General features: G+C 38.2%; 2 protein-coding genes across 4 annotated transcripts in view; both read left to right on the top strand.

The window, feature by feature from the left end:
* Window positions 1-3,535: 3,535 nt before the first annotated feature.
* LOC122538916 (cholinesterase) lies at window positions 3,536-7,529 on the top strand. Of its 3 annotated transcripts, XM_043673410.1 has the most exons (10): window positions 3,536-3,622; window positions 3,786-4,198; window positions 4,376-5,534; window positions 5,604-5,794; window positions 5,871-6,057; window positions 6,128-6,233; window positions 6,303-6,498; window positions 6,591-6,706; window positions 6,881-6,909; window positions 7,112-7,198. In XM_043673410.1, exons 2-10 carry the CDS (start codon window positions 3,935-3,937, stop codon window positions 7,186-7,188), a joined length of 2,325 nt encoding a protein of 774 aa, XP_043529345.1. In that variant the 5' UTR covers window positions 3,536-3,622; window positions 3,786-3,934; the 3' UTR covers window positions 7,189-7,198. The 3 variants fall into 3 exon arrangements, with proteins under 3 accessions (XP_043529345.1, XP_043529344.1, XP_043529346.1); XM_043673409.1 differs by lacking the exon at window positions 6,881-6,909 and having other exon boundaries at window positions 7,112-7,529; XM_043673411.1 differs by lacking the exon at window positions 6,881-6,909 and having other exon boundaries at window positions 6,591-6,716.
* An 887-nt stretch (window positions 7,530-8,416) lies between these two features.
* Window positions 8,417-11,957, top strand: part of LOC122538907 (armadillo repeat-containing protein 3) — a 5,472-nt gene continuing 1,931 nt past the window's right edge. The window contains exons 1-9 of the mRNA XM_043673402.1: window positions 8,417-8,502; window positions 8,572-8,834; window positions 8,983-9,307; window positions 9,401-9,568; window positions 9,651-9,869; window positions 10,537-10,699; window positions 10,759-10,877; window positions 10,961-11,105; window positions 11,361-11,363. Coding sequence (XP_043529337.1) covers window positions 8,482-8,502; window positions 8,572-8,834; window positions 8,983-9,307; window positions 9,401-9,568; window positions 9,651-9,869; window positions 10,537-10,699; window positions 10,759-10,877; window positions 10,961-11,105; window positions 11,361-11,363 — 1,426 coding nt within the window. The 5' untranslated portion in view covers window positions 8,417-8,481. The remainder of the gene's footprint in view (window positions 8,503-8,571; window positions 8,835-8,982; window positions 9,308-9,400; window positions 9,569-9,650; window positions 9,870-10,536; window positions 10,700-10,758; window positions 10,878-10,960; window positions 11,106-11,360; window positions 11,364-11,957) is intronic.

Raw genomic sequence — 11,957 nt, 5'->3', positions numbered from 1 at the left:
AGGGATAATTGCAGCACCCTCGTGGGATTAGGACTTTTCTGTGTCCAGGTTCAACCCCACGTGATTTTATTAACAATATATGGGCAGAATTGTAACTATAGAATTGTAACTATAGAATTGAACGAATGCTCTTGGTCTCTCTACGTCAGAGAATTAGCAGAGAATACAAGGAAGAAAAGATATTTTTTAAAATAAAAACAAGGAATAGAGAATTTCACTCGGCTGCCTGAGATAAAAAGGTACGTTTTTTATTCGTCGAGTGGGCTGTTGATTTTCTCTGCCCTCGAAAGGAAAGAGTGTACTTTAATTGGAGCAATATTTAATTTCACAGGCACGAGCGAATTCATCCACGCCCGCGTAAAAAACGATGCTGAATATTGAAAAGAATAATTGCGCCGAGGCTGTCTTATTCCCACGAGTTCAAAGACTACTTTAACACAGAAGTCCCCAGAAGCAAAAAGGAAGGGATGCACACATGACAGAACGTAAACAACGATTATAATAACGTTCATTTATATCAACTTTACACGAACATCGGCCCTGGATGAACCGAGTGTCTCGTCTCGTAAATTTGCATTCATCATACACACTGTAAACTTGAATATCCCGAGCTATATAACGAGCAGATTGCAGTCTTAAAAAATACTATATCTTCTGTTCATCTTGATCTTCAAAAACATATAGGATGATCCATTTAAGGGAAATCAGATATCTTTTCGAATTGTGATGATGTCAAATATACTTTTCGCCTAACATGAATGACATCGAAAGATCAATGCCTGGCAAGAATACTTCTTTTCCAAAGTCATTTCTTTTTCAGGAGCTTTCAAGATCATTGATATTTTTCTTTTCGTACAACTATACTAGTACGATTCATACAGCATATTTCATACAACTGTACATATAACTATTTTATATTTCTATTTAGCAATACATATAATACATTAACAATACATGCATGTATATAAGTATTTATATTTAATAAATTTAACGTATATTTAATAATGCATGTAACTATTCTATATTTCATACAACTATTAAGTATTTCTTTGTGAATTACAAATTTCGATATGCTAATCGGAATTTCAAGCTGCTATAAGAGATTACATTATGTTACATTATGTTACACGATGTAAACAAATAGTAAACATGTTTATTTGCATTTATTATTAGACATTCGATCGTCGCGACTTGGCCAAGATCTGTAATCTCGATAGAGATAAATTTACACGTAGAACTTAAATTTTCATAGTCATGTACTCTAGATATCTGAACGTATTTTTTTACTCCAACTACACCATGAAGTAAAAAAAAAATACATGGTTTTAGGGAAAAAAACCAATGACCTTGAAAATTCTGATAAAAGATGACCTTGGAAAAAATATACTTACCAATTACCAATTACACGTTTTGTGCATCACCCTATATAAATACAATTTGTTTCACAAATTAAACGATTCCACATAAGTTGTAATATTACAAACTAAGTGAAAGTATTTTCACCAGCTACAAGATACAATAAAAAAAAAAACATGCGTAGTTATATGAGAAAAAAAACATTAGTGACCTTGAAAATTCTTCCAAGAAAAATATTCTTGGAAAAGAAATATACTTACCAGTTACAAAAATTTGAAAAGATATTTAGGTGGCTTCACTTATTAAATGGTCCACCCTGTATAACGAGCGGATTGCAGTCTTAAAACTACATCTTCTACTTCGAAAGGACCACCATGTTCAACTTCAAAAATATATTTCCCCTAGAAATGAATATCGGGACAAGAAGACAATGAGTATTTTCATGTAACTGATTCTCCTTACTTTTGCAATTCGCGAACGACGTTCTATTTCGCGTTCACGTGTTCTCAGAAGCCGACCCCGTCGTGTCAAGCGTGACGATATCCAAGAGGAGAGCCGAGAACGGACTCGGCGTAATTAAGCCCCGGGCCAGTTCTTTACTGGGACTGTACAGGCGTGCAAGTAAAGTCAACCGGGGAATGGGTAATAAATCCAGCAATTGCCGTAAATTGGAGAACTCGCTGTGGAGGGGGGTGACAAAGAGGGCGACAGATAAAAAAACTTTTACTTTGTCGCATCTCCGCAGCAATTGCTCGAGCAATGCACGTTCCTAAATACAACGTGACCTCTGTGTCACATCGTCGTTTATCAGTTACTTTCGCGACTAACATTTCTTCAGCCAAAACGCATCCGGTTGAATCACGTTGTAACTGTGATGTCACATTCAACCGGAATGTTGATTCTATATGTATGTATAATTCTCTGTTCATTGATCATGTAAGTCTCGATTTCTCAGCTCTTTGGGGTTAGGTGGGTTTAAAATTGTCTCACATTTTTTTTTTTTTTAACAGTTAATGCATGGTGTGATATTTTTCTGAAAGATGTCCTTCAAAGAATTTCATTTAGATCGCTGGTTCTATTTTGGGATTATTTATGCCCCACACTGTAATAAAGAATTCATTTAAATATTACTGTCTCTTTCATTTTAAGAAATATTTTATGTTTACTGATTGAAATAAACGTTCTTTTTTCTTTATTTATATTTAAAAAAATTCTGTGCAGGTGGAGTTTTTTTTCCATTAAAATTGCGTGCTTCTAAAGGTTAATGGACTGCCAAGTATCTAACGAAAGCAACAAAATAGCGAAGAATAGCTCGAGGCGATCGCAATTAATGGAAAGATCAGTCAACAATGAAAGCAACGCAATAGCGGAATCGACGGGGGAAGGGGGGAATCGTCGATTAATCAGCGTTTATTCATGCCTTCCATCGGTATGTTATCAATCTCAACAACACTGCAGCGGTGATCTGATTTTACTCCATGATGATGCTTTAAAAACATAAATATCCAGCACATATATAGGTTAGATATTATAGTCTACTTGTGAGAACGAAATTTTGTAACAAGTTATCTATTGAATTATCTATTACCTACATTCGAATGTTTAATAATTATGAGATAACGTTCACCTCGAATGAGTATCACTGATGTATAATCAGTTTCAGGTAGAATTTCCGGAAGATAAGCGCATACGTACACCTCGCACGAGCCACGCTCTTATGACTGAACTCCATATATACGTGTGTGTGTGTGCAGTGTGTGAATACAACTCGTCCGTTCACGCGACGGCATACTTTGGCAATCATAGGGATTCATAGATCCTGTTGCGCGATCATTTCAGTATATAACGAGTATTTACTAGTGCGTGGGCGTTCGATCGCGGCGCGTATCTGCACGCGAGGGCAACATTAACCAGGTTCAGTACACTCTGGATGTTACTCCGAGTAGCGCTTCGTATCGCAAACGATTTTCATCGATGTCAGCTATAGTGTATGTATCGTGAGGCTGCAACTGAATTTAATCAATGAACGATAGCGATTTTCACTAATCTCGTCGATTATTTTTGCAATTTCTCATCTCGTCGATATCGTGGTTATCGTTTGAGACAAAAATATGCGAAATTAACACAAATTCATGAAGATAGTTTAAGGGACATAATAACGTATTGATACTTGTTACAGGATACGGAGAATGAATTTCAATGTTCCGTAGTATCCACAAGCGGGAGAGACGATCGTTTTCGAACAGGGTGTTGGCCCGTCGATTTCGTAAGTAGCGCACACGTGCTAGTAATCGCCATAATCCAATCTCTCGATTCAGAAAGAAAAAGGAAAGAAAGAGAGGAAGAATGCGTTTCCAGTTTCCCTCAACTCGTTGACGTTTTCTTGCTTCTCAATGAGAATACAACTAAGTAAGGTTTTACTTTCACAGAAGCTTTCGCTTTTCATCGTACAACCGAGAGTTCGCCGAGAGGCCGAGTTTTACTACGTGCCTGCGGAAGTGTTGCGCGTGTGTACACTCACCGACAAAGCCACGCTGCTGCCCCTCCTTGGTGAAGTACCAATACGCACGCGGGCAAGATGGCCGCGTATACCTTGTGCTCGTCGATTGGACGCGTCTGTTTTTATCTGTGCCTCCTTAGAGCGACGGTATCATGTCAGGAACAGATATCGCCGGGTAGTCGGTATTACAGTCGCGATGGTGTGTACGTGCCTCCAAACAGTCCGGATCGCAGAACCGACACTTATGTTTACAAAGATAGGAGGTACGGATATCGTCCTAGTTACCTGGACCCTGTTTACAGAGGAGCTACCAAGGCGCCAGACACTCGGTACCTCTACGAAGTAAGATACAATAAAATTGCACAATTTTTTTCTTCTTTTACTATAAAAATTGCGTGGCATTCTTTAAAAAGTAACGACACGTACTTTTGTTGTACTTGTATTGTAACTTTAGTAAATAAATTTATTTCCAACGAGTAACAAACGATTGTAATTAGAAAACGATCGTCATTCTCTCAGGACACGACCTCGAGACTCCCTCTACCTGGGATATTAGGCGGCTGGCGAGAGGATCTCCAAGGGAGAGAAAGGTCTGACTCAAAAAATCTAGACAGAGACGTGACCGTGATCACAGCCTATGGACAAGTGCAAGGATTCAAAGTTCACTTGTACGATGATCCGCAAGCAAGGCACAGGCCCTGGAGTTTGCCAGTTGAAAGGGTTACCAAGCACGTCAACGTATTTCTTGGTATTCCTTATGCCATGCCACCGACGAAGGAAGGTAGATTTAAACCGCCTAGGCCTCACAGAGGTTGGCAGTTGTTGCAAGCTGTTGACTGGGGACCAGCTTGCCCTCAGCCCAGCGCGTACACTGGCGCCACCAAAGGAATCCGCGACGTGGACGAAGATTGCTTGTACTTGAACGTTTTTACGCCAGACATCAGCTTTGGTTTAGCTCAGCCATACCCAGTGATGTTCTACATTCACGGCGGAGAGTTTACCCGTGGGGCTAGCAACTTATTCCCAGCTCACATGCTGGCTGCATTTTACAACGTGGTCGTTGTTTCTATCAACTACCGGTTAGGAGCTCTAGGATTTTTAAGTACTGGAGATGAGAATAGCCCTGGAAACTATGGAATTCTGGATCAAGCTATGGCATTGAGGTGGGTGTACGACAATATCAGAGCCTTCAATGGCAATCCTGATGCAATTACTCTCTTTGGGCCTGGTGCCGGTGCAGCAAGTGCTGGATTGTTGATGGTCGCACCTAAAACCAGGCAAATGGTGTCGAAAGTGATAGCTCAGTCAGGTTCCGCGTTGGCGGATTGGGCAGTTATAGTGGATAAGTACAGGGCGCAAAATACGTCCAGAGTATACGCAGAATCATTAGGCTGTAGCATAGAAAGCAGCTGGAAATTGGTGCAGTGCTTGAGGAATGGTAGATCTTTCTTCGAGCTGGGTAATTCCGAATTGAAGCCACATATTGGTACGTTCCCTTGGGCTCCTGTGTTGGATGTTAATTTTACAGTACCAAGTGACAATTGGTACGAGGACTGGAGAGCAGCAGATTGGCGTTTCTTTGCAGAGACACCAGAACAAAGCATAAAAAGTAATAAGTTTGTGGACAACTTAGCATATATGGCTGGTGTGACTACTCAGGAAGCTGCATTCCTTATATGTATGTAATTTTAAATCCTTATAATTTCACCAACATCTCACGAGTTAATAAACAGTGAATTCTTTCTAGATAACAATGCAACATTAGCCAGAAATCAATATATCATAGATTCGGAATTATTCGACCAAAAAGTCTGGGAACTTGTTCTCCAATATAATTATACTCTAAATCCTCAAGGAGTTTACGAGGCTATAAAGTATATGTACACATACTGGCCAGACCCGAAAAACATAACTCACATTCGCGATCAGTATATCAATGTAAGTTGCATGCAATGTGTATGCAGTTGCACTTTCATAATTATACGTGTATTTATACAATGTTGTACATTTCTAGCTTTTGTCTGATTTTCACTATGTTGCTCCCTTCGACAAAATAGCAAAATTATTGGTAGAGAAACGTGTACCTACATATTTGTACGTGCTAAACACAACAGTGGAGGCATTGAGATTACCACAGTGGCGAAGTGTTTCTCACAACACTGAACTTCTTTGGTTAACAGGAGCACCTTTCATGGACATTGGTAAGTAATCATTCACAGTAATAATGTAATTGTTGCTAACAGTGCAATCAGCAAATGACTGCCTTTTCAGAATTTTTCCCTCAAAAGTGGAACTTGAAACGAGATATGTGGACGGATAATGATCGCAATATGAGCCATTTTTTCATGAAAGCGTACGCAAATTTTGCAACGTACGGGTAAGTTTATAATTACGATGTTTGTACATATGTAATATATGTGTAACGTAATACCTCCTTTTTTTCTAGAAACCCTACACCATCGCAAATTTTAGGCTTGCACTTTGATGTTGCCAAGCCTGGACAGTTGCGGTATCTAAACATCAATACTACTTACAACAGCTCAATATTACTGAACTACCGACAAACTGAAAGTGCCTTCTGGTCTATGTATTTACCAACCGTTATTGGTCGTCTGGTACCTACGTATCCACCAGTTACTGAAGTAAGGACCATATATTTATCATTTTTTTCCACACATAAATCCGTAGAATATTTTATTATAAATGTTCTGTTTATTTATTTCTGTTATTATAGTATTGGTGGGAGCCGAAACAACCCCTGCAAATTGCTTTCTGGTCGGTTTCTACTGCGTGCCTGTTATTAATCGTGCTTTCCGTAGTGTGCTGTATGCTTTGGCGCAATGCCAAAAGGTAAGAAAAGGTAAACAGAGCCAACCCTATATGACTACATCGTCTAACCCGGTAGTGCATGAGGGTGATGGTTCTGACAAAGACTATAAAGAATGTCGTTGACAGTTGCGTACGATTAACACAACATTTAAACATATTCTCTATTAATCGTATCTTTGCTTGTAATTCATGCAGCAAGACAAAGGCTGCCAGGTTGTACGCAGGTAATTCAAACACTTTTTACACGCAACAGTGCATCTATTTTATCATACAGCTTTAAACTTCATTAATTTATTAAAAGTTCATTGGGTAAGAAGCAAATTACAATCTTCGGCAATATTGTCGCGGAATTAACTTATTTTTTTTAATCGTTATCAATAGTGGTAGTAAATTTCTTTACTTGTTTCTTTATGTTCTCGCATCCAGACAATCTGACCACTACTATAGCGGAGACATCCTCATGGTGCGAGACGACGAACCCTCGGAGGGAATCGAGAATATGACTCGCGCCTCGAAAGAAAACATCCACGAGTATCGTGACACACCACCGGTCAGATCTAGAATACCACGGCAGAATGAAGCGAAGCTTCAGGAACGATTGGCGCATAATCGCAAATTTAGCTCTACCCCGTCGCTGAGGAGCAACTCCAACATCTCGCTGAAAGATATGCGTACGGAAGGATTTGTTACCAGTTCACCAAATGGACAACCTAGATTAAGCAAAGCTATGAGCCAGTCTTCAATAGCCAAAACTAAAAGCAAGACGCATTTAGTTCAAGGTGTCCCACAAACAGCTGTATAATATCTTTCTTTTTTTTCTTCTTAAAGTATTATTTGTTTTCTACCTGTAGTTGCATTATTTATTTTTCTGAACAAAAGTTCAAGTCCGTCAGACGTCTGAAATCAGAAACATAGTTTTTCTTTGAACAATGTGTGTTCATATATGTGAAAAAGTGTCTTTTAGCTCAAGATACTAAAAAGTATATTCTGTATATAGAAAACTTGAAAGATTTATTAAGCGACTGAAAAGTCAATGCTGTAAGACTTGGCTAAACGTTTCGTCCGTCCATAATATTGTTATTGTATTAATATTGCATTGTACATATCGACACACGTATTTTGTACTTTTTTTATGTTTTTAATTTTTATCGTTATAAAGACCGATGTTACTCATATACGAAATATGAAATCTACTATATAATAGTATAATTATTTTAAGAACAAATTTAATAATCGTTCAAACAAATGTAGAGAGTCTTTATATAATTTTTTACTAAAAAAGAGTTACAAATTTATTATATATTACGAGATATTTATATAACCCGACGTTTTCTTTATAATATTGGTGGAAAACACGTGTAATCTTCGAGTCGATCTCACTATTACCATTGTTGCAATTCCAATATTATAAGTTAATGTATTCTAGTATTTTACAGTACCTAATTATTATACAGATATACATTATATAATATATGGAAGTTTATGTATTTTGCGATACACGAGATCTCTGCCTTATATGAAAAAGGGTACTACACGTATTATCACAGTTGCATTTAATTTAGGAAGTATGTATAGAATATCAAACATCGCTGTTAAATTAAGATTTTTTTTTTAATTAAAGAACACAGCGTACAAGCAATACACGAGCGTTCAAAAATCCCAGTATGTTCAAACGCAGCCATATTCGTGTCATACATTTTGCTCGTTAGACGTTGTACAAATATATTCATCATAGAATTCTAACGATCATGATAATCGTAAATAATTTTTCAAGCTTTGTCCAGAGGTAGAGAAACATGGGACCAAAACGTGAAATCGTAAGATTCGATCAATTTTGTTTCTCTCTCTCTATCTTATGTACTAAATTGTGCAAAAATCACGCGTAGAAGTACGTGTCGAAGGGCAAGACGCGAATAGACCGGGAACAGCAAACGAAGAATCAGTTCGACCCTCTTCGTTTGGAAGTGAAGTATCCCGGAACGACGATACATTTGTTACAATGCGATGAGAAACCGATTCTGCTGGCGGCCGCGGCAGCTTTGGCGAAATTCGGTGGCAAATGCCGAGAGAACCTGCAACTTTTATTCGATCTTGAAATTACTGACAGTGTGATCCCACTGATCACGCACGAGGATTTGTTTACACGAAGGTTCACTTCAAATCTGTCATTTAATCATCTTTTTTAATTTATTCATATATTATATTTTATACTGAAAATATAAAAAAAAAATTAACTGTTAATTTTTTTAATCTACGTGTACAATCTGATTGTAATCTTTTGTAATAAAATAAAACAGATTCGCCCTAAAACTGTTGGCAGAAATGGTAGCCATCCCCAACGTCCGTGACTTCCTGCTGGATTCCGATTATTACATTCCGCACTTCATCAAAGTCCTCATCAACGAAACAGACACTTTCATGCACGAGTTCTCCTCCTTAATCCTGGCCGAGATCACCAAGGACGTTTATGGAACAGCGCAGTTGCTGAAACACTGTCCAGATATGAATTTTCTGCACGAGAGACTTCAGTCGCCTGATCCCGACGTGAAAATGAACACCATGCAAATCGTACATAACCTGTTACAAGATCCCATAGGCGCGGAGGAGATCATCGAAACTAAGGTCTATCAGGGCGAAAAGATTGAACGTTTGCCGCCGCCTCTCTCTCCCTCCCCCCACCCGTGTGCATTCGTGAAACGATATGTAATTTTTCAGAGTTTTGATCTGCAACTCGTGTACGATCTCTTCGACTCTCCTTACACCGAGATCCAGAAGCTGGCGCTCGACGTTGTGGCCGATCTGGTGCGCAGGAACAAGGACGATCGTCTGCACGATCGTTTCCGACGTACGAACGGGCTCGGAGCTTTACTGAAATTTTTGGACGTAAAATATTCTTGTAAATCGGAGGAGATCTTTTCGTACTCGGTGTGTTATTTGATGAGAACGTATCTGCATGCTTACCTAGAACATCGAGTGGGAGGATCTTCACGCGGACGCGCTCAGGATTCTACGTTTCGCGTGCGACAACCCCACCACGGTTGAACTGTTCGACGACATAGGCGGCATCAGGCACATGTTGAAATACATAGAGGACACGTCGAACTCGAGGCTTTTTATGGAGGCTCTGGGCATAGCTGTTCGTTTGTCGCACACGGCTAGGGGTAGAAAAGTAACGTATGCGATTTAAGTAGACTGATTGGTTAATTTATTTGTGGATCGAGTGAACGATACATTACTTAAAGTAATATTGGTTCTCAACAAACTGATCTATGTTTTTTAATCACAGTTGGTAGACTTCTAGACTTGGTAGACTGAGAAGTCTACTGATTGTGAGAGAGAGAGGCTTGAGCACATTTTATTTGAAAATGATAATTTGAAATAATGAACTGTTTTAACTAATAGCTATTTCAAATGACATTTAGCTAAATAAAATAATGTACTTTATATTATAGAGTGGACCAAAAATCACTTCTTACTAAAATGAATCCTTAATTTTAAATTTAATTAATAAAATTAAGAAAATTAGTTTTCTCTTATATTTTGATGTTTTATTTAAAAAAAATTGGTGGGAAGAAACTTTGGCTTACTCTGTATTATATTACATTATATATATATAACATAAATTATATCAATACAAGCAATCATTTCTTAAACATATTAATTGTGGGAAAGCATGTTTTGAGGAATCACAACAACAAAAGATTGTTCAAAGAGGGTAAAATGAAAATAATCAAGGAATACTGCTCTTTGAGAGTCCAGTTACAAATTAATCTAGCACTAATTGACTGCAGATTTTCTTGAAATATCTCTAATACCGTTTGATTTTTTGCTGGAATCCGTTTCCTGGAAAGGCCTTGTACGATTATGGCATCGTGGATTATTTACTGAATACGTTAATGGGTCACGTACAAGCTGACATGTACGAAATCAGTTGCCACGGTATTGGCATGATGACTCTTTACAACGAAGCGGCCAAGGATTTAACCACGGGCAAATGCGTGAAAAACATTCTAGGTAGAACGAATCGACTTTCATTTGAAGCCACCATACAACGACTCACGACGATGTTTCAGATATACTGAAGAATGAAAATTTGAAACTGTCCACTAGATTAGCAGCTCTGTTCGCCTTGAATCAATTGTTAAAATGCGACGCGAAGAATTGCCAGGAATTCTTGGACATTCACGGGCAGGTAAACTCTGTTGTCGTCCAAGTAAACACGTCCATCTACTTACTGTATACTGGCAAAGAATATTTTAAGTGCGTTACTCTCAGAACTATTTGTTATGGCTGATGAGGCAACCGGCCGGGAGAGTGCCTGTCGAAATTCTGGTCGGTGCTGTGGAGTGTGTCATTACAATAGTGAGAAATCAGGCCTTGAGACATACTGTGATTACACCGGAGATCATCGACGCCATGTGTGCGTCTTTCGAAGTACATATGTACATGTTTCATTTAAATATTTTAATATTTGATATACATGCAGAATGGTCCATTTAAGTGGACAACCACATAAATATCTTTTGAAACTATGATGACGTATAAAATATTTTTCGCCTAATATGAATATCAAAAGATCAATAATTGGTGAGAATATTCCCCCCTCCCCTCAGAGTTTTCAAGGTCATTGATGTTTTCTCACACAACTATGTACTTTTCTTATTGCATTGTGTAGCTGGTAAAAAAAAATATTTAAATGTGTTTTTAAAGTGACACTGACATCTGCAAAAACTTCAATTTTTTAGCAACAAAAAGATACACAATTGTATAAAAAAAAAATATCAATGATCTTGGGAACTCTGAAGAAAATAATCTTAGAAAAAAGACATTCTTACCAGTTACATTGGCCTTTTGATACCGTTCATGTTTTTACAATTGTCATTGACAATTTGAAACGATATTTAAATAGGTCACTCTGTATATTAAACGTAACGTTTGCACCGCATGTTGAAAGAAAATTTTTCAATTTAATAAAATCGACGGAAGAACTGTTTAATCAGAGTTTGTTCAATCGATAGTTGAGCTGCACGTCGATGAACGACTTGAAAATCGCCTGCTGCAAAGCTCTTTCGATCGTGTGCACGGAGAAGATCGGAAGGGAGGGATTTCTGAAAGCTCAGGGCCCGAGGAGACTATATAACCTATTGTGCGACGTCAGCTCGATTCCAATAAGGAACGCAGCCGCCCAACTAATTCAGCTGTTATGTTCGGATCCGGCTTTGGCGGAGACTTTCGTCTCAGCCAGATATTTAAATTAGTAAGCCAAAAAAAA

This window comes from Frieseomelitta varia, unplaced genomic scaffold (genome assembly GCF_011392965.1).
Source record: "Frieseomelitta varia isolate USP_RPSP 00005682 unplaced genomic scaffold, Fvar_1.2 scaffold_182, whole genome shotgun sequence".
In the NCBI taxonomy this organism is placed as follows: Eukaryota; Metazoa; Arthropoda; class Insecta; order Hymenoptera; family Apidae; genus Frieseomelitta; species Frieseomelitta varia.
The sequence above is the reverse complement of the archived record's forward strand: the minus strand, read 5'-3'. Positions and strand labels throughout refer to the sequence as shown.

What these genes read in the sequence shown, in the direction of transcription:
- LOC122538916 (XM_043673409.1), top strand. Translation starts at nt 3,935, where the DNA reads ATGGCCGCGTATACCTTGTGCTCGTCGATTGGACGCGTCTGTTTTTAT. An exon ending in ACACTCGGTACCTCTACGAA is followed by an intron (nt 4,199 to 4,375) that starts GTAAGATACAAT and finishes TCATTCTCTCAG; the next exon opens with GACACGACCTCGAGACTCCC. An exon ending in GCAAATTTTGCAACGTACGG is followed by an intron (nt 6,234 to 6,302) that starts GTAAGTTTATAA and finishes CTTTTTTTCTAG; the next exon opens with AAACCCTACACCATCGCAAA.